The sequence below is a fragment of the Bos indicus x Bos taurus genome, chromosome 22 (assembly GCF_003369695.1).
Source record: "Bos indicus x Bos taurus breed Angus x Brahman F1 hybrid chromosome 22, Bos_hybrid_MaternalHap_v2.0, whole genome shotgun sequence".
Classification (NCBI taxonomy): domain Eukaryota; kingdom Metazoa; phylum Chordata; class Mammalia; order Artiodactyla; family Bovidae; genus Bos; species Bos indicus x Bos taurus.
The window spans coordinates 8,015,253-8,038,213 of NC_040097.1; the positions used below are offsets into that span (position 1 = coordinate 8,015,253).

The following is a 22,961-nucleotide window of genomic DNA, read 5'->3' on the forward strand; positions in this document are numbered from 1 at the left end:
ACACCTGCTATGCTGTGGAGCCCGAGGGCAAAGATAGGGGCCACTGTGAACCTGAGGCCCACCAGGCCTGATGGGCTCCCATGCTACCTCCCACAGAGGTAGTAGGGCTCTGCCCTCTCAGTCTGGCTAACTGGGGCCTAGTCTTCCTCTTCAGAGTATGACAGATGTCACTAAGGCAGCTCCGGAGTTTAGGGTGCAGTCACCCCCCACAGTCACCTAAGCAGGCGCTCTGCCTTGCCCCTCCCTGCCCCCCATCCTCACTCATTCCTGCTGGGGAGGGAGGAGGAACTGGTCAAGCTCTGTAGACTCTTAGGGTGATATGAGGGCTTGAGAGAGGCCCACAAGTTCTGGAACTGAATCTACAAGTGCAGGTCTGGTCATTTTGAGTTTCCTGGGAAGAAGACAACCCTCATGGTAAGGAAATGAGGGGAAACTGTGGTCAGAGACCCAGGGCATGGCCATGGGGACCTGGGGACTGCTGGAGTGCTGGGTTACTAAGCAGGGAGTGGGGATCACAGAGCCCAGCTTCATATTGGTAGAAGAGGCAACTGCAGCCCAGAGAGGGGAACAGGATGAGTACAAGTACAAGGAAGGCTATCAGGGAGGCTCCCCTTGAGAAGACAGCAGGCCTCTTGGGGGTGGGGAGGCTCTGGCCAGAGTCTAGAAAAAAGATGATGACTTCGGTGACACAAAGTTCAAGAGCATCTTCATTGAACAATTGAAAAAACAGTGGTTCTGGAACCCTCCCCCATGGACTTGCCCTGATGTCCTGTGTTCCTCCAGTCTCCGCTTCTCCTCAGGACAGACAGAGGAGAGGAAGCAGCTGCATCGGGGAGGGACGCCCAGGAAACATCATTCACAGGAGCCACAGGCAGCCCGAGGAGATCAGCAGGATGGAGCTAGTGAGGAGGACTGGGCTAAGGCAGGCAGGCCCGGCCCTGCTGACGAACTTCACGTCACCGATCTGCTTCCTCATCCAGTTAGTGAAGTAGGAGGTGCTGGTGTAGACAGCCGGGAAGTGGCGCCGGTTGCAGCTAAAGCTCCAGGTCACCACCCCCATCTGAATCCAAGAGTTGTCCATTTGGCAGACCAGGGAATTGCCAGAGTTACTCTGTGGAGGGGAGCAAGGGCGGCATAAGAGAGGCAGCAGGAGGGCCTCCTTGCAGGTCCTGGACAAATAAATTTGCACCTTCCCAGGCCATGTCCTTAACATGGGCTGTATTAGGCTCGTGCTGTCCCTGACAATGAGGCATAGCTAGGATCCTGCCCTGTGACATGGAAGCGCTGTTCTGGGGCCTGAGCTCAGGATCACACTGGTCTCTTTCTTCACTCCCCTGCTAACCCTCTGACCATAACTCCCTGGTCCCCTCCTCTGCCCTCTCTCTAAATTGTGGTGGGCCTCCAAGGTGTTACCCTTGACTTCCTCCTTTCCTACCATCTGGCTGGCATAATGAACTATTTGAAATGCAAATAAATCTGTTCCCTCTTTTCATGCAAAGCAGAGGCAAATGTAAGAATAATGTTTACAACAGCAAACATCAAAAGGTAACAGCTTTTATTTCTGCTGCTGATGGGTTTATGATTTTTTAAACTATTCTATACTTTTTAGTATTGTTGAAAAGTTTTATAAATCAGAAAAATAGCCCATGCTCTCCCTCCCTCCCTATATGTATACATATATATTTTAATGTAATGTAAACCAAGATTTGGAGAAGGAAATGGCAACCCACTCCAGAATTCTTGCCTGGAGAATCCCAGGGACGGGGGAGCCTGGTGGGCTACCATCTATGGGGTCGCACAGAGTCGGACACAACTGAAGCGACTTAGCAGCAGCAGCAGCAGCAAACCAAGATTTATAAGATATAATCTAATGAAGAGTGCATAAGATACATAAGGACAAATAACAAAATCATACTTAATAAGATAAAGGAAGACCTACATTAATGTACAGATATACTATTGTTCTTAGGTGAGGCAATTTAAAACAATGTAAAACTGTCAATTCTCAGCATCTGGCTTCCTGCAACATGGAAGGCTAGATCCCCTATCCCACCTTACTTAAGATAACATGTGAGTTTTTTTTAATTATCATTTTAAATGCATGGGTGAGCTGGCAAGAAAATAGACTCCTCAGATTGCAAAACCCAAGGGAGGGCTGAAACCCAGAGAGCTGACAGCTAAGCCCAGAAGATGACTTTTTGCTCCAAGGCCATGGGCCAAACCCAGTGAAACTGAGTTTTGGTTTTCACAGCCTTATTCATGGGTGCAAAAGACAAAATGCAAAACCCAGAGCCTGCTCAAGATGGGGAGCCCAAGAGGAAACCTCCTGCAAAAAGTTATTCCTGCCAAAAAGGACCATACCTTCTGCGTGAGGATAAACTAGGAACACCTGCCCTCATGTGAACTTGTAATTCAAATTCACACTGTCTGGGTGATTAAAAAAAATTGAGCCAAGAACATCATTTAAAGCAGTTCTTGGTTGGCTTTATGCCCTGGTACCTGGCAGAAGCAAATATAGATTCTGTCTGAAGGACCTCACTTTTCAAGCCATGCTTCAGCAAACTCCCACGAAGAACACTCTAAAGAGCATGTCATCACTTTTAAAACATCACTGCGCACACAGGGAAGTTGAGGCACCAAGAGCAAATGTCAGCCAGCAGAAAAAACCAAAAGCAGCATCAGAGCCTTCACAGTTTGATATTCAGAAATCATCACATGAGAGCCTCAAAGTTTCTGGTGATGCACTATTTTGTAGGCTTGGTGGTGAAGGTATGGGTATTGACTGTGTTATTCTTTGTTCTCCAAACACATTTTATAAATATCTTTTATCTTTATTCATTAGAGAGTAAAACAGTCAAAATATTGTGACAATGTCAGTTCTTGCATTGACCTCTAACATTCAAGCAATTCCAAGTAAAATGCTACCAGGATTTTTTCAGGACCTTGACAATCTGATTCTAGAACTAATATTAAAGGATAAAGGCCATGAATTCTATGACAAGTTTGAGGAAAAAAAGAGCAAACTGGAGACGCTGTGGACTGGAGATATATCTAACCAGAGTTAGATCTATTTCAAAGCTATAATTATACAAACTATGGCACTAGCATAGAAATAGAAAAATAGACCACTGGGGCAATGGAGAGCCAGCCAGATGCCTGCAAGTGAGGAAACTTGGCACATGCTCCAGAAAGTGTCATGACTATGGAAAAGGAGGTCTCTGTTGTAGGTAGTAGGGAAATTGACAGAGAAAAATTAATTTGGACCCCACCATAACAAAATTCCAGGGAGGTAGAGTGGGCTTGGTGAAGTTTAAATCAAACTGATTTTTAAATTGAGGCTTATAATAGGACAAGGCATTTACTAACTGAAAGTAACTGAAAATTATGGGCTCCTCCCAAAATGGAGGAGAGAGAAAGATTTGACATAGGGCAATGGGGGAAATGACTCAAAAGAATAAAACTAATGTGGATTCTCTAACAAATTGAGATTCCCCAACAAACAAATACAGGAGGGGAATGTAGAACAACATCAGTTATGTAAATTAAAATACCCATATATCATGCTACACATTTTTCAAAGATACAAACATCTTTAAAGACATTACTAAACACATTTCAGTAGGGGCCTTATGTGGGGAGAGAAAATGGAAGATGAAGGGGAAAATCAAGCCAGTGATAATTAAGCTAGTAATGAAAGTGTGAGGACCCTTACCTGAGAGAGATGGTTGACTGGACTCTGGGAATCCAGAGTTAAAGAAAAGTCAGAGAAAAAGAGAGAGAAAATTGGAGGGCAAAAGAAAGATCCTATGTGGACATTCTCTTACCACAGTGAAATAAAGCCATAACCCAATAAAAAAATGTGAAACACCCCCATCAGAGGAAAAAAAATTAACTTTCAAAAATGCTAAAATAAAAACAGAATTAAATCTACAATTGGAATGCAGAAAAATAAGAATAGCATATATTGCAAAGTCCATGGGATGTGGGCCAAAACTGCACACAAAATAGTCTTAGTCTAAATACTTTTAACATCAAACAAGAGGGAATGAAAATAAATTATTATCAATTATTTATCACTGCACATTCAGCTGAAGACAATTAAAATGGAATTAATAAAGGCAAAAAGGAGATGTCATGCATTAGAAAGCAAAAAAATCATGGACTTGAGAAATAAAATCAATCACTTTTTCTTAAAAAACAACAAAATATATAAATACCTTTTAAGTCCTACCAAGGAAAACTGAAAGAGGAGGAAAATGCAAATATTTTGTGGTGTAAGTAGAAGAGATTAAAGTCAGATTCAGGGAAAATACACTTTCTAGGATCTGAAGACTGTTTATAACTTTCTCTTTATGGATTTAAATTCTAGATGAAATGAATAATTCTTAAGAAAATACAAATCATAAGCCAATAACCATGGACAAAATAACATAAAATACTGCTCAAGAACTACCCCTTCAAATGAGAACAGGTCTATGTGGTTTTACAGGCAACTTCTTTCTAGCGTTCAAGGAGCAGATAATTTATGTCATTTCAAATGTTCTAGAACATAGATTGTACTTTCAAGTGAAGCATAGTTGTGACTCTATAATTTGACAAGGAGAGTGCCTTTCTCAACACACCTTAAATGCAGCCCAGTCTCCCTGGAGGAAAACAAAACACGATGCAAAGACTGCGTGTATGGCGTCTCACGGGACTGCTGTTCCCTGGCTGCACCTTTCCTGGGCTGTGCACCACCACCATCCTGTGTCTGGTCCAGGGCCCAGTACAGGGTGGTCTGTTGGATGAAGAAAGAAATTAAACATATCCTAAAAAAGGATATTATAAATCTGAATACAACAGATGAATGAAACCAAGGCAACTATGACCAGGGAGAGCTGATCCTAGCAGGCAGGGTAAATGGACATGAGGAATCTGTTCACAGAACCAACTTAGCATGCTGAAGAGTATACAGTCATCTTGATAGCCGCAGAAAACACGTTTTATGAAGTTTAGCATTCGTTCCTGAAATAAAATGCCACAGTGAAACAGAAAGCAATCACTCTCTCCTCCACAGATGATATGCCATGTTAGCAAGATGCTTCATCATGAAGTGTGGGGAGCATGTCCAAGAAGGTCAGCAACAAGAAAAAGCAGAGCCACAATTCCAGGCTGCTTTCAGGGACAGTACCCAGAATAATGGAAAAAGTAAAAATCATGAAAACGAAAGAGGCAAAATCATCACTAATCATAGCTCATATGGGCATAGACATGGAAAGCCCAAGAGAGTCAACAAAAACTCTTGGAATATAATAAAAGGGTTCAGTGAGCTGAACTCCTAGATGTTTTCAACAAAATGAGTCTGGTGGATGGAAGTAGGGCAAGTCAAAAGGAAGGAAGGTTCTTGTTCTTCTGAGGAAGCTGTAGACATTGATTAACCCTGGGTGTTAAATTTAAATACATGTGTGGAAACTATCAGGTGACCAACAGGAGAATGACCCTGAGATACAACAACTTCTAAACCACTACAGGGAAAAAGTGGAGTGGAAAAAATATCAAACCAGTATATAAAGTGAGGGGTATAAAAAGAAACATTCTTCTTGGTAAATGGGTTAAAGGAAAGCCTCCCAAATGTGTTGGAAAGTATAAGGCACTGAGCCTTATATTGTTTATAAGACATATAACTAAAACAAGATAGCACAGTGTCTCATGGAAGACAGAGGGATTGTTCTGGAATATGATTTTTGATATTACAAAAAAATAGAAAAAGAAATAGGCATAATATTGAAAAGTAGGAGACAAATTTATCACTGTTTGCAGATGATGTGTCTCTGGGCCTACAAAATTAAAGAGAATCCACTATACCTAGGAAGCTTGCTTAGTACAAAGTAAATACACACAAAAATCAATATATTGATATAATACAAACAGAAAATACACTGAAAAAAAATACTGCTCACAATAGAGATGTGATATAAAACACCTAGGAATAAACTTAAGAAGGGGGGCATGCAATAACTATATAGAGAAAGCTATATAAACTGTTGCTCTAGAGACACAAAGAAATAAACCAAAATAGGGTCTATTTTTCCCTCAATCAATCTATTAATTTCCACCAAAATCACCATGATTTTCCTTTTATATTGTACTAAGACTGTTCAAGAGAAAATGGGGAAAAAAGAACATATGGAGACTACACGACATGCTACTAAAACACCAGTGAGTCAATAATTAAATCAAAGAAGAAATTAGAAAATACCTTGAAACAAAGATTGTTCAATTTGAATGAACGTGGGAGAACAGCCAGGTAAATTCTTTAAAATAAAAATAATAAAGGAGGACTTGCCTTACCACACACAAAAAGGAATTGTAGAGCTATAATAATTTTAAAACAGTGGTGGTGGCATAGGAACAAGACTGCAAAGGACAGAAATACACAAAATAAGATGGAAATGTATAACATAATAAAGAGGGCATTTCTAATTCATCGCCCCAAAAAAGTATTCAATAAAAATTGTTGACCTAACTGGTTTCTTCTCTCACCCTTCCAGATGAATCGAAAGTAAAATATTTAAAGAAAATAATTAAGAACATATATGAGTAAAGAATTTTAAAAATCTTAGGGTGGGAAAGATTTCTAAGCACAGCATGAAAACTACAATCACTAAGGGAAATAATGATAAATGTGGACATATGGAAATTTTAATTAACTCTATGAGAACAAATCCATACCCAAAGAAGGTAAATCGTGAACAAGTAGGGTGGAATTGTAAAGCATTTCACAAAGGGTTAAAACTTCCTGTTTCCAAAGTTTAAAAAAAAACCCAAACTTTTGATTTTGAAGTAATTCAAGACTTACAGGACTTCCCTGGTGGTGCAGTAGATAGGAATCCGCCTGCCAGTGCCGGGGACATGAGTTTGATCCCTGGTCTAGGAAGATTCCACGTGTCCAGGGCAACTAAGCCCGTGCACCACAACTGTTAAAGCCCGAGCCTAGAGCCTGTGCTCCACAAGAGGAGCCACTGCAGCGGGAAACCGGCGCACCAATGCGACAAAGAGCAGCTCCTGCTCGCCGCAACCAGAGGAGGCCCGAGCACAGCAACTAAGACCCAGGGGAACCGGCAATAAAAGTAATTAATAAAAAAAGATTGACCAAAAAGTTATGAGTATAATATTTTTACTCAGACCCGCTGATTTAATGTTTAACCATATTTGTTTTATTTTCTCTATCCATTAGTATGAGTGTATACATACACATATTTTATAAGCCACTAAAATTAAGTTGAAAAAGACATGATGTTCCTTACCAGTAATTACCACAGCATATAATAGCTACAGTTCTTACAAATCAATAAAAAGAAAAGTAGTTTAATAGAAAAACATGGGCAAAGGACAGGGAAAAGTGTAAATGGTACACTGAACACAATAAGCATCTTCATTTGAACCCTTTTGTCCCTTTAAAATGTATTTCCTTGATCCTGGGTAAAAAGTGGGCAGAATCAGAATGTTTTGCTCACTGTGACTATTGTAATCATAATCACTGTGATTACACTGTCATATAAATGTCTCAGTTTAGAAATCAGAATACACACACCCACACAGTAAGCACAAAGCTAGACTTGATTTAAAGTCAAACTTCTCAGTAGATAACCAATGAGGACCCACTGTATAGCACAGAGAACTCTACTCAATACTCTGTAATGGTCCATATGGGAAAATAATCTAAAAAAGATAAATCTGGGACTGGCAGAACTCCTGGACAACCAAGGCTGCAAGAAGGATCCCCATGTAACCAAGTCTGACAGGAAAAAAAGCATCGGGTCAGGACCTGTGCCCCTGGAAGGGGTCTAAGAGGAGAAGAAAGACTGCACAGTAAAACCTCACCTTGAGGAGTGAGCCATAGACTGGCCATCCCAGTTCTGGGGTCCTACATGGAGGAGACAAGCCCCCTTGGCTGCTGGGAGAACCACTGGGACAGATAGGCAGGAGAAACCTAGATGCCACACACGAGGAATGTGCCAGTGCTAGCTTAATGACAGGTTAGAGAGACGTCTGCCTAATGACTGCTGCCTTACTGCCTTAAACTTAAACCCCACTCACGTGATGCCACAGCTTAGCACAGAATGGAGGGCAGCTGGGTCCTGAGAAAAGACTCAGTCTAGCAAGGCAGAGGCAGCAGAGGGGTGTGGGGTGGGGTCCAAATGTGGGGACAGTGGCCATGGTTGGCACTTACTCAAACAGCACTTACTCAAACAGCACCACAGAGACAGCCTGGGCCTCTGGTGGCAGTACAGCCACTTGAACCCTTGCAACCAACACCACCATCCCCACTCCCATTCCGCACCACGATACAGCACCAGAAGTGGGACAACCAAGCAGGGGAAAAGACTCAGTCTTGGGCTATGTGTGAGCAGAGCCCCAGAAGCCTACACCGGCAGCGCAACAGCCCTGTGTGAGCACACAAGCCCCATTTACTCCAGCACTCCCCTCCTTCGGGGCAAAAGCCCCAGTGTAGGGAGAAGAAAAACACAGACTTAAAAGGAACAGAATTAGCTTGAACTCGACCTCAGGGTTTCCTAGCAACGTGGGAGCAAACTCCACCCTTGAGGGGGTGGCCACACAGAGGGAGCAGAGAGGAAGTCCCAGCTCCTACCCTGCAAAGTCTGTAGCTCCTCTAACAGCAGCCACACCTTCCATCAAGGTGATAGTGGCCAGCACACCATGAGGAAAGACTTGGCTGGCATCTACATCAAATCCAGCCCTCACAGCAAAGACACTGGGCACACACAGTCTACGAAGGGACACTTCCACATAAAAACATCACCCCTTCAAGACAACAGCAGACAACTGTGTTTCACCTAAATTCATAGACAGAGAAAGTTAAGTAAAATTGAAAGAAACTTACTCCCAGCTGAAAGAACAAAAGAAAACCCCTGAACAAATAATGAAACAGATAATCAGTCTACCAGACACTGAGTTCAAAAAGTTGGTAATAGGGACTTCCTTGGTGGCCCAGTGGCTAAGACTCTGCATGCCCAATGCAGGGGGCCTGGGTTCAATTCCTGATCAAGGAACTAGACCCCACGTGCTGCAACTAAGAGTTCTCCTGCCCCAACTAAAGATGCCACATGTTGAGATTGACAATTCCCTGTGCCACGACTAAGACCATTTATTTGGTGCAGCCAAATAAATAAATGTTTTTTAAGTTGGTAATAAAAATGCTAAGTGAATTAAGAAAGAATTATTAGTATAAACATAGATGATTTTAACAAGAAAGCAGAACTACAAAGAAGGCCCAATCAAAAATAGATAAATCAATTTCTGAGATAAAAGGCACTCTAGAGGCAATGAATAGCCAACAAAATAAAAAAGAAGAATACATAAGAGATCTGGAAGATAGAAGAATGGAAATCACCAAATCTGAACAGCAGAGAGACAAATGAAAAACAAAAAAATAAATAAATAAAGCAAAATATGAGATCTGTGGGTGTAATATAAAGGTGCCAATGTATGCATAATAGGGATTCCGGAAGGAGAAGAGAGAGAAGGGGATTGAAAATGTATTTGAAGGAATTTCCCTGGTGGTCCAGTGATTGGGATTCCGCCTGCCAATGCAGAGGACATGAGTTCAACCCCTGGTCCAGGAAGATCCCACATGCATGGATCACCTGAGCCCATGAGCCACAACTACTGAACCCATGCCCCACAACCACTAAAGCCTGTGTGCCTACAGCCCATGCTCCACAAAAAGAGAAGCCACCACAATAAGAAGCCCGAATACCACAATGAAGAATGGCCCCCACTCGCCGCAACTAGTGAAAGCCCATGCATTAACAAAGATCCAGCACGGTCAAATAAATAATTTTTACAAAAAGAAAATGTATTTGAAGAAATTATGGCTAAAAACTTCCTAAGCCTAAAGGAGGAAACATATCCAGGTACAGAAAGCACAGAGGGTCCCAAACAAAATGAATCAAAACATTCCCACACCAATACATATTATAGCTAAAATGGCAAAAATTAGGACTTCCCTGGTGGTCCAGTGGTTAAAAATCCACCTTGCAACACAGGGGACATGGGTTGGATCCCTAGTCTGGGAAGGTTCTACATGTAGTGGAGCAACTAAGCCTGTCCACCACAGCTACTGAAGCCTACCCACCCTAGAGCCCGCACTCTGCAACGAGAAGTCATCACAGTGAGAAGCCTTTGCATCACAACTACTAGCCCCCACTTGCTGCAACTAGAGAAAGTCCTTGCAGCAACAAATAACCAACACAGCCATAAATAAATAAATATTTTTAATGGCAAAAGTTAAAGAGAGAATCCTAAAGGCAGCAAGAGAAAAACAGAGTCATGTACAAGGGAACCCCCTTAAAGCTATCAGCTGATTTCTCTGCAAAAGCTTTGCAGACCAGAAGGAAGTGGCATAATATACTCAAATTCATGAAAACGGGAAGACCTGAAACCTAGGATACTCTACCCAACAATATTATAATTTAGAACAGAAGTAGAGAGAAAAAATTTCTCAGACAAGCAACACTAAAAGAATTCAGTTACACTAAACCATTCTGAAAGAAATGTTGAGCATCTTCTCTAAATGGAAAAGAAAGAATCTATAGGGAAAGGAAAATCCCAATAGGAAAGGCAAACTATATAGTAAGCATTGAGATCACTTAAATAATTCAAAACATAGAATAAAAAACAAACAAAAACTATAAAAGCAACTATAACTGCTGAGACGGTCAATTCCTAGGCAGGTTGATTAAAAAGTCCAGGGTCCCCAAGGAGGAGAAAGGGGTCCGGGGCTCTCAAGGAGAAGGAAAGGACAAACTATTTTTCCTACATTCCTTAGTAAGGATTATATAACAATAACGTATCCTGCTTGAGGACATGTTTCTCCTTCCTGAAAACCTTCTGACTAATCCTGTTATCTTAAAATGTATATTGGGCGAGTGGGTCTAGTAAGATCTTTACAACCTTGAGACATTATTTGATTTATTGCAATAACCAATTAAAAAATCTATAATTCCCTTGCTAAGAATAGGGATGGGGGCACTTTCTATTCCCCTTCTGATGTCTATGTCAAAAGATTTCTCTGTCCCTTTTTCACTTTAATAATACTCTGCTATGCAAAAGCTCTTGAGTGATCATGCCTGGTCCCTGGTCCCGAAGCTAAATCTTCTTCAGAGATCATGAATCTTACGTTCACTGTAAGCTATCACTACAATAAACAGTAAAGGGGCAAGCATGAAGATGTAAAATATGACATCAAAAACACAAAATCCGGAGAAGGGGAGTAAATAAGTAGATCTTTTAGAATGTATTTGAACTTGAATGACTTCTTTTTAAAGCAACTAGATATAATTATGGATCAACATATATAAATTCCATGGTAACCACAACTCAAAAGCATACTTATTGTAGGTTGTGTATACACAAAAACCAAATAGAAAAGACCTCAAGCATACTATTAAAGAAAATTATCAAGCCACATTGGAAAAGCAAAAGGAAGAAGAAAGGAACAAGTAAGAACTACAAACACACTGGAAAGCAAGGAATAAAATAGCAATAAGTACATACCTGCCAATAAAAACTTTAAATGTCAGTGGACTAAATCCTCTGATCAAAAGACATAGAGAGACTTACTGGATACCAAAAAAACAAATGAGACCCTTCATTACGCTGCTTACAAGAGACTCAGTTCAGGGCAAAAGACATACGCAGACTGAAAGCAAGGGGACAGAAAATGGAATTCATGCAAATGGAAACGACAGGAAGGTGGGGGTACTGCTACTGCTAAGTCACTTCAGTCGTGTCCGACTCTGTGCGACCCCATAGACGGCAGCCCACCAGGCTCCCCCGTCCCTGGGATTCTCCAGGCAAGAACACTGGAGTGGGTTGCCATTTCCTTCTCCAATGCAGGAAAGTGAAAACTGAAAGTGAAGTTGCTCAGTCGTGTCTGACTCTTAGCGACCCCATGGACTGCAGCCTACCAGGCTCCTCCGTCCATGGGATTTTCCAGGCAAGAGTACTGGAGTGGGGTGCCACTGCCTTCTCCGAAGGTAGGGGTAGCAATACTTAAATGAGACAAAACAGACTCTAAAACAAAGGCTATAATAAAAGACAAAGAAGCACATTATATAATGATAAAGGGGTCAATACAAGAAGAGGATATTACACTTGTTAACACACACACTTAATACAGGAGCAATTAAATACAAAGCAAATACTAACAGACATAAAGGGAGAAACTGACAATAACGCAGTAACAGTAGGAGACTTTAATACCCTACTGATCTCAATGGACAGATCATTCAGAAAGAAAATCAATAAGGCAACAGAGTTCCTAAGTGACACCAAAGATCAGTTGTACTTGATATCTACAGGACACCACATTAAAAAAAAAAAAAATAGAATACACACTCTTTTCAAGTGAGCATGGACTGTTCTCCAGGTTATCTCACACACTAGGTCACAAAACCAGCCTCAACAAATTTAATAGGATAGAAATTATATCAAGCATTTTTCCGACCACAACAATATAAAACTAGAAATCAACTACAGAAAAACTGGAAAACAAATATATGGAGACTAAACAACATGCTACTAAAAATCAATGAGTTAATGATGATATCAAAGACAAAAACATTCTGAGAGAAGTTTATAGTGATACAGGCCTTCCTCAAGGGAAAAAGAGAAAAATCTCAAATAAACAACCTAACCTACCACCTAAAAGAATTAGAAAAAGAAGAACAAAGAAAGTCCAAAGTTGGCAGAAGGAAGGAAATCATAAAGATAAGAGATGAAATAATTAAAACAGAGATTTAAAAAAATAGAAAAGAAGGATGAAACCAAGGGCTGATCCTTTTGAAAAGATTAACAAAATTGATAAACATTTAGCCAGTCTCATCAAAAATAAAAGAGGACCCAAATAAACAAGAAAGAAAGAAAAGAAATAACAATCAATATCATAGATGTACAAAAATCATAATAAAATACTATAAACACTTAAATGTCAACAAACTGGACAATACAGAAGAAATGGACAAAATTGGACAAATTTCTAGAAACATATAGCTTGCCAAGACTGAGTCAAAAAGAAACAATTTGAATAGACTAATCGTAATCATTATAAGTGAAACAGATTCTGTAAAACAAACAAACAAAAACATGGCCTGCAAACAAAAGTTCAGATCTGTCGTGGTTAAGACTCTGTGCTTCCATTGAGGGGGCATGGGTTCAATCCCTGGTCCTGGAACTAAGATCCCACATGAGGCAAAAAAAAACAGAATCAGTTTATTTTTAGGGACTTCCCTGGAGGTTGAGGTCTGAACAGCTTCACTGAGGAATTCTATCAAACACAGAAAAAAAAAAAAAGTTATCCCTATCCTTCTCCAACTATTCCAAAAAACTAAAGAGGAGGGGATACTCCCAAATTCATTCTATGAGGCCACCATTACCCTAATATCAAAACTAGACAAAGATCAGAAAAGAAAATTACAGGCCAACATCTTTTATGAATATAGATGCACAAATCCTCAACAAAATATTAGCAAACTGAATCCAACAATACATTAAAAAGATCATACACCATGATCAAACTGGGTTTACTCCAGGGTCACAAGGATGGTTTAACATACACAAATCAATATTATACACCACACTAACAAAATGAAAGAAAACCCACATGATCATCTCAGTAGATGCCAAGAAATGCATCGATAAAATTCAATATCCATTCATAATAAAAACCCTCATCAAAGTGGGTATAGAAGAAACATATCTCAACATGATAAAGGTCATTTATGACAAAATCAGGGCCAACATAATATTCAATGGTGAAAAGCTGAAAGCCTTCCTCCTGAATTCAGGAAGAAGACAAGGATGCCCATTCTTGTCACTGTTATATATATATATTTTTTTTGGTCACTGTTATTTAATATAGTACTGGAAGCCCTATCCATAGCAATCAGACAAGAAAAAGAAATAAAATATATGCAAATTGAAAGGGGGGAGAGAAAATTGTCACATTTGCAGATGACATGATACTCTATATTGAGAACCCTAAAGTTTCCATCCAAAACTATTAGAATAAATGAATTCAGTAAGTTTTCAGGATCCAAGATTAATATACAGAAAGTTATTGCATTTTTGTACCCTAGTGAAATATCTGAAAGAGAAAGTAAAAAAACCATCCTGTTCAAAATCTTGTAAAAAAAAAAAAAACAAAACCCTAGGAATAATCTTAACCAAGGAGGTGAAAGACCTATACACTGAGAACCATAAAACACTGATGAAGTAAGCTGAAGATGACTGAAAGAAATGCAAAGATAATCTGTGCTCTTGGATTTCAAAATATTATTAAAACGGCCATACTACTCAATCTACAGATTTAATTTGTTGTTGTTCAGTTGCTCAGTTGTATCTGATTCTTTGAGACCCCATGGACTGCAGCATGCCAGGCTTGCCTGTCCTTCACTATCTCCCAGAGTTTACTCAAACTCATATCCATTGAGTTGGTGATGCCATCCAACCATCTCATCCTCTGTCATCCCCTTTTCCTGCCTTCTATCTTTCCCAGCATCAGGGTCTTTTCCAATGAATTGACTCTTCACATCAGGTGGCCAAAGTATTGGAATTTCAGTTTCAGCATCAGTCCTTCCAATGAATATTCAGGGTTGATATTTTTTAGGATTGACTGGTTTGATCTCCTTGCAGTCCACGGGACTCTCAAGAGTCTTCTCCAACACCACAGTTTGAAAGCATCAATTCCTTGGTGCTCAGCCTTCTTTATGATCCAACTCTCACATCCGTACATGACTACTGGAAAAACCATAGCTTTTACTAGGAGGACATTTGTCAGCAAAGTAATGTCTCTGATTTTTAATATGCTGTCTAGGTTTCTCATAGCATCTCTTCCAAGGAGCAAGACTTTTAATTTCACGGCTGCAATCACCATCTGCAGTGATTTTGGAGCCCAAGAAAATAAAGTCTGCCACTGTTTCCACTGTTTCCCCATCTATTAGCCATGAAGTGATGTGACCGGATGCCATGATCTTAGTTTTTTGAATGTTGAGTTTTAAGCCAGCTTTTTCACTCTCCAGGCTTCCCTGATAACTCAGTTGGATAAATTTATATTAAAAAAAAAAAAAAGAATCCAACCTCAATGCAGGAGACCCTGGTTGGATTCCTGGGTCAGGAAGATCCACTAGAGAAGGGATAGGCCACCCACTACAGTATTCTTAGGCTTCCCTTGTGGCTCAGCTGGTAAAGAATCTGACTGCAATGCAGGAGACCTGTGTTCGGTCACTGGGTTGGGAAGATCCCCTGGAGAAAGGAAAGGCTACCTACTCCAGTATTCTGGCCTAGAAAATTCCATGGACTGTATAGTTCACAGGGTCGCAAAGAGTCAGACTTAAGTGAGTGACTTTCACTTTCATTCTCCTCCTTCACCTTCATCAAGAGGCTCTTTAGTTCCTCTTCTGCTTTCTGCCATAAGGGTGGTGTCATCTGCATACCTGAGGTTATTGATATTTCTCCTGGCAATGTTGATTCCAGCTTATGCTTCATCCAGCCCGGCATTTCACATGATGTACTCCGCATATGTTAAATAAACAGGGTGACAATATACAGCTTTGACACACTCCTTTCCCAATTTTGAACCAGTCTATTGTTCCATGTTCAGTTCTAACTATTGCTTCTTGACCTGCATACAGGTTTCTCAGGAAGCAGTTAAGTTTGTCTGGTATTCCTATCTCTTTAAGAATTCCCTAATTTGTTGTGATCCACACAAAGGTTTTAGTGTAGTCAATGAAGCAGAAGTAGATGTTTTTCTGGAATTCTCTTGCTTTTTCTATGATCCAACAGATGTTGACAATTTGATCTCTGTTTCCTCTACCTTTTCTAAATCCAGCTTGTACATCTGGAAGTTCTCAGTTCACATACTGTTAAAGCCTAGCTTGGAGGATTTTGAGCATGACCTTGTTAGCATGTGAAATGAGTGCAATTGTGTGGTAGTTTGAACATTCTTTGGCACTGGAATGAAAACTGACCTTTTCCAGTCTTGTGGGCACTGCTCAGTTTTCCAAATTTGCTGGCATATTGAGTGCAGCACTTTAACAGCATGGAAGTAACCCAAGTGCCCATCAACAGACAATTGGCTTAAGGAGATATGATACCCACACACACACAATGGAATATAACTCAGTCAATAAAAAAGAATGAAATAATGCCACTTGCAATGTGGATGAACCCAGAGAACATTACACTTAGTGAAATAAGTCAGATAAAGACAAATACTACATGATATCACTTACATGTGGAATCTAAAAAAGAATACAAATGAATGTATACACAAAACAGAAACACAGTCACGGATACAGAAAACAATCTTGCGATTACCAAAGGGAGAAGGGACGCGGGGAGGAACAAATTAGGGGTATGGGATTAACAGATACAAACTACTATTCAATATATATAAAATAGATAAGAAATAAGCGTATACTGTACAGGACAGAAATTATACTCATTATCATGTAATAACCTATAATGGAATATAATCTGCAAAAACACTGAATCTTTATGCTATATACCTGAAACTAACACAATAAATCAACTATACTTCAATTTTAAAAAACCAAAAGAAACACTTGTATTAAAGATGAAAAAAAGTTAAGATGTCCAACTCAAGAAATTATCCTTTGTGTATACAGAAATTTGATTTATGAGATTATTGGTGACAGCCAGTAGAGGAAACGGTTTTTTTCACTGAATGACACTGGGAAAACTGGTAGTCCATACACAGAAATAAATAAAAACAGACCTCTAACTTTCACTATTCACGAAATGAATACACATGATTCAAGACCTAAATGTAGAAACCAAAATTTCCAAACTTTTAGAAAAAAGAAAACATAGGAAAATGTCTTTATAACCTCAGGAAAATGAAGGATTTCTTAAATAAGCATATGCCAAAAGGGGAAAAAATGGATATATGTTTGACTGAAATAAAAACTAAATTGCTAACACAACACTGTAAATCAACTATACTTCAAAACAACATTTTAAAAAAATCCAAATTGCTGTTCAGCAAAGACAGTATATATAAAATGATATATAAAATGATTTCAAAAAGAAAACATTTGCAATATATATAATGAACATAAAATCAGTATCCAAAATATAAAAATATAATAAAAAGAAAACAGCAAACAATAGAAAATGTATAAAATATCTGAACAAGTGACTCACAGAAAAAGAATCATGAATGGTGAATAAACATAGGAAAGGATGCACAAGTACACTAGTAACCAGAACATGTACATGCAGCCACATAGGATACTATTTCTCTAGTTCTCATTCTCAGAATGGAAAACATGTTAGTCTGACCAATACCAAAATTTGGCAAGGATATAGAGCAGTGAAATTTTCAAACACTGCTGTAAGAATATAGATTAATACAATCACTTTGGAAAACAATTTGGCAATGACTATTAAAGATGAAAGTACGCACGGCCTATCACCCATCAGCTCCCTGTAAGTACTGCCATGATTAACTATAATTGGGAAGAGGAGTGAAAAGTATTTTCATCCCTGTTTTTACAGAGTGGGAAAACTGAAGCCCAGGGAAAGGCAATTTTTAATCCCCCAGTGCCATGTGGGAAAGAATGCATGACCCCTAACAGTCACCTTCTTGCCCAGGTCTAGACACTGCGCACCTGACAGGTGTCCATGCCCAAATGAGAGGTGGCACAAATCATGTCATTCCCAAGTAACTTCTTCTGGTTTGTCAAGAAGAGGAACTTGTACTGTTGATTGCAGATATCATTATTTATGATCTTGACAGCCACCTCCTGAAGGCTGTAGGGGGACTGTGGGTTCGCTGGAGAGAGAGAGATCCTGCCTCACTGTCTCTTCAGCTCATCTCCATCTTGGAGCTATCCAGATTCATAATGTGGGAGGCAGGGCCATTTCCTAGGATAGTGATTCACAAAGGCCCCACTCCGCAGTCTGACTTTTGAAAATGCCCAAGCACATTAAAAAGTCCAAGCAAAAGTCTCCTGAGGGCTCAGAACAACATCCAGGCACAGAATGAAGCCAAGGATTCAGGTTTCATGAGCATGAATGGCTAAGCACTGCTCCACTGCTACCTGCCAAGATGGCAAGATCCTAAAGCCTAGACGGAGCCACCCCCTGGAAGGCAGGGCCCCACAAAGGCTCCTCAACTCTAGGACCTCAGAGGGACACCAACAGGGGACAGGAAGTCTCGGTGCTCAAGGCAACAACTGTGTAAACGGCTCCCAATGTCTAGGTAGCCCCTGTGACCCTGTGCCACCTGCAGACAGGAAATCCCAGTAACAAAGTTAATTTCCTTCCAGGCTGCAAGGTGAGAGTTTGACATTGGATTTAACTTAACTTTGGGAACCGAGATCCATGGACATCATGGGTGTCTTTTACACCAGGGTGCTGCATATATTCTCACATCAACAGAGTTCAGGACAATGTGCAGCACACTTAGGTGCTCAGGAAATGTTTGCTGATGGAGTGAATAAAGGAAGGGGATGGAGAAGCCCTTGGTGGAGCTATGTTCTGAAGAGGCAGGTGTCTTGGAACCTCAGCCTGCTTTCACTTACCGTGAATATCCACTTTTCCCCACCCGATCATCCAGCACAGGGATCCAAAAGATGGCTTGAGTTTGGGGTTAGGTAGACAGACAGGCTGGATGAGTGGGGACCAGGAGACAGAGTCCCTGAGCTTCAGGAGGGCAAGATCCTGGGATAGGTTAGTGAAATCCTCATGAATCGTGATGCGAGCAACTTGACGTTCGGTACCATTTTCCAAGAGGCTCTGAACTCCCATCTTCACGGAGTATGACAAGGGGTCCTTGGATCTGCAGGGTCACGGGTAGGAGGCAGGTCACCAGCAGTGAGGTCAAACATGGAACAGGTAGAGAGACACAAGCTGAGCACAGGGCTACCCAGCCAGGCCCCTACTCCTGGATCACCAGATTCAGTGGGGGCTCCCAGGCCAAAAAGCAGAGCCCCGGGGACCGCTGGCCACCCTGACTGACCTCTGTAAGCAGTGCGCAGCTGTAAGGACCCACTGGCGGTGGATGAGGGAGCCACTGCAGATGCTCATGCCCAGGAATAGGATGCTCACCTGCCATGGCCACTTGCCTACCTCCACTAGCTTTCCGTTCACATTCTTGCAGGAGATGTTAGTCTGACCACAAGCCCGGAACCAGGACCCTTAGGAAAAAGGTAGAGAGGGGGCCATGCCAGCCTCATGCAGACTCTCAGGCAGCAAGGGGCAGCCCTCAGGCTTCTGGCCGTCACAAGCAGCCACTGCCGCATGCACATGTGGGGAGGGACTTTTCTCACCACCCCCAAAGTGGCAACCAAAGGTCCAGAGGCAGCAGGAGCCCCATGCTAAAAAGAGAGCCTCCAAACAACCGGGACCAGACAACCTCTCCAGGGCTTGTTCGGATCCAACAGCCCAGGAGTCATCCCTTCTCCCTTGTTAACACAAGCAAAAGGTTAGGGGAGTGAAGGGGAAAAGGGAATCATCAGAGGGATGAGAGTCAGTCAAGCACTAAGTGATGGGGCACAATGAGCAGGGCTGCTAGTCAGTTGTAGCCAGAAAGCAACGGACAGTCACGTCACATTGTACAACTCCAGGGCCTGGTCCATGGACCACCAGCCCTGGAGGTGTGCTCTCTGTGACTATAACAGGAAATGAGTAAAGATGCTGTCAGTTCCCTCCTTGCCCCTCACTGGCCCCAACAGCATGAGTGGGAGGAGACAGGGCTGTATTGAACTGGCTATGAGACTGAGATTTTGAACTGGACCTTCCTGGACTAGTATTTAATAACAGCATCATTGAGGACAGGAAAAGGAGAAATTCTACAGCAAAGGTTGGAGACTGAGATTAAAGACAAAAAGATGTTTTATCAACGTATAACCTGCTGTCAAGTTTGGACTGGTCTAGAACCGTCACAGGGAGGTCAGAGACATCCTCATTACATGCAAACTTGGACATGTGTTTACACTGTCTCAAGGAGACGCGGTTCCAGCAAGTGTTTCCTTAAGCAGTTCAGCGTGCAGTGCCACCCAGAGCTTCAGGGACTCAGCAGCAGCAAGCAAAGCTTGTCCTTGCCTGGGAATGGGGGAAAGGGGCAGGAGGGGAATTATGGTGGTGGTGGAGAGGGTACAACAACAGACAGACCAGGCTAATCATCTCTTGCGACCCATACACTAGCAGAAACATCTACTGGGCCATGCCTCAGAGCAATCCCTAAGAGTCCCAAACCACTGATGTTTGGTCTTGTTCCACCATGTCCAAGGGCTGTTGGTACTGCTAGCAGATGTGGGTGGCTGGTTTCTTTGCCACACCTGAGGCTGGTCACCTTTACCCTCAACCAGTGGCTCCCTACAGGGATCCACAGGCACCCACACAGGCCCCAGCATCTCCATGGAGTTTTGTCTACCTTGCCCTCTCATTGCTCCATTCTTGCCCATGTCTCTGGCCAGTGGCTTGCTGTCCTATTTTCTGTCTGTCCCAGGTGGGGTGGCTATATTTTCCAGCCTCTCTCATATACTGTGGTCGGTTTATGGCTACCTTGTTTCAGATTACAGCCTACCCCAATGGAGACTTTGGGAGGAAAGAGATGGCTTCCAACGTCTTGCCCTTTCCTTTCTCACAAGGCTAAGGCCCTGAAGAGCCAGGGTCCCACAGAATGAACTTCACCACTTGAAAATCTAAATCTCATATCTAGTTCAATGCAGCCCATTCTCCTCCCACTTCCGCTGTTGGGGCCAGTGAGTGGCAAGGAAGGAACTGACAGCTAGGAGGAAGGGTTGGGCTTTGCTTCTGTGCTCCACAAGTGTAGTGGGTTCTTCAGTTTCAGAGAATAGCACTCCTCAGAACTCATGTCCAGGACAACACTGACTCTGATCTCTTCCCCCAAAAGCTTATGAAAGATTTGCAGGATTCAGCTTGGAGATGCCAGCACCAGATGCCAGCACCAAGTACAGCAGCTGAACCTTTAGGGAACCAGGATGGATTAATTTGGGGCCGTGAGATGTTGCAGATCAATCTTCTCATAGGCACAGTGATACTATTCCACACACAGGGGACACTTAGTGGCTCCAAGAGACCACTGCAGATCACCTCCACCCCTCCTTGGAGTTCCAGAGTCCAAGTATTCCCACTCACAAGCTGTATTCTGATGTCACCACCTGCCCTCACACGTGGTGATGGAGACACCTGTCTTGGCTCATGACCTCCATCCCTACAAGGTCACAGGTCCTCACCCGCACATCATCACAGGCACAGCCATCAGCAACGAGGAGCAGTGCCTATCCTCACCAGCCACAGACGCCACAGACGCCTGAGGACAGCAGAGAGCAGGACGGCACTCATTCATTCAGTCCCTCACTTAAGGAACTGGTCTGGGAAGGCAAGTCACACTAAGGGAAAAGGACAAAGTCCCTAAGTTGGGGGACACATCCCGACCAACAGATGCCATGCCAGCATATTTTCTGCCAAGGGGCAGAATGGGCAGGTAAATCTGAACCAGGGCTGCCACCACAATATTACATGTGGTCAGTTAGGGTGGGATCCCAGACTTTGTCACATGGGGTCCAAACTTTTTACCCCCAAAGAGTCTATTGAAAATTGGTGTTGAATCCTGGCTCCATAAGCATTTAGTTCTCTGGACCGCAGGTTCCCATGGTGAAATGGCCCACCTCATGGGGTGCTGAGACGTAAGCATGTGAATGACGCCTTTCATGGCTGAGCAGCCACCTACATACCACACGGCTGAGAATGATGCCATGGGAATGATACCTTCTGGGGCTGAGCAGCCACCTACACACCACACTGTCCTCAGCACAAGTCCTGCTGCTCTGAGACTGTGCCTCCCTAATGAGCTCACTCATTCCACAGATTATTCGTTTTCTTCCACTTTTAATAAGGCTCTTTCCTCATGTCCATGGTCACCTGCACACAGGAACTGCCTTGCCACTGTCTGGGTCCCCACGCTTGGCACACCATGCAGTCTGGTGAGGAGGTACCCATCAAGAACAAATGAAGGCCCTTCAGGCATCAGGATGGCTGACATCGGCACCCAGGCAGAGTCCTCCTGCCTCTTTCTCATGCTCCCAAAGCCCTACCTTCAGCATAGAGGTGACTGTCAGCCCTGGCAGAAGGAAATGGAGATGCGAGGCCCTGAAGAGCTCCCTGCCCACAGGCCATAGCAAGCAAGTGAACAGCTCTCACTGGTTCTCATAATGGGACTTGGGGGCAGGGCATCTCCACTGTGTGAGAATTCTAGAACTCATGGTTTGTTTATATAGCAGGAAGTGGGGCAGAATCAGGAAGCTAAGGAGACAGTGTGGTCTGGGTCATGACCTGCCAGGGTTGTGAGGTGATGCTGTTGCCAGACACCCCTCTGGTATGGCGCACCTGTTGCCAAGCCCAAGGCCTGCGACAGCACCTGGTGTCTGGCCCATGACCTCCTGGGCTTGGCCTTGGCCTTGACAGTGCCCCTGTGTGCCTAACACCCAGTCTGTGGTAGCACAAGGTATCTGGCTTGTGACAGCGCCTACTCCCTGGCCTGTGAGGCATCCCCAGTACCCAGTTCAAGAGCCTCAAAGCCCTTCTCATGGCTTCTCTGGAGGATGGAAACTGAGGCTCTAACAAGGGGATGGCTAGTTCCTGCTGAGACTCACTGAGCTGGAACTTGAGTTTTCCTTTTCCCCCACACTTTTTCTCTTCACTTTTAAGAGAACAGCTCATGGGTGGAGGGAGGTGAGCGGTCTGGGGCCTGGAAGGTGAATTCCTGAGAGGAAGCAGTTTGCAAGCCTGGGTCTTCATGAATCAGCAGAGTGACATCTTGCCCTCCTCATCACTCCAGTGAAGTCCCACCCCAAGAATCCCATCTCCTCATACTATACAGGAGGATGACTCACTCCTGCTCCACC

General features: G+C 42.6%; 1 protein-coding gene across 1 annotated transcript; it reads right to left on the minus strand.

Annotated features, from left to right (window-relative positions):
* Positions 1-856: 856 nt before the first annotated feature.
* Positions 857-22,099, minus strand: LOC113880448 (serine protease 46-like). The gene is made up of 5 exons (XM_027522631.1): positions 21,979-22,099; positions 19,049-19,226; positions 18,612-18,868; positions 17,697-17,860; positions 857-1,111 (listed from the first exon to the last, which is right to left on the minus strand). Exons 1-5 carry the CDS (start codon positions 22,097-22,099, stop codon positions 857-859), a joined length of 975 nt encoding a protein of 324 aa, XP_027378432.1.
* Between the last annotated feature and the right edge of the window lie 862 nt (positions 22,100-22,961).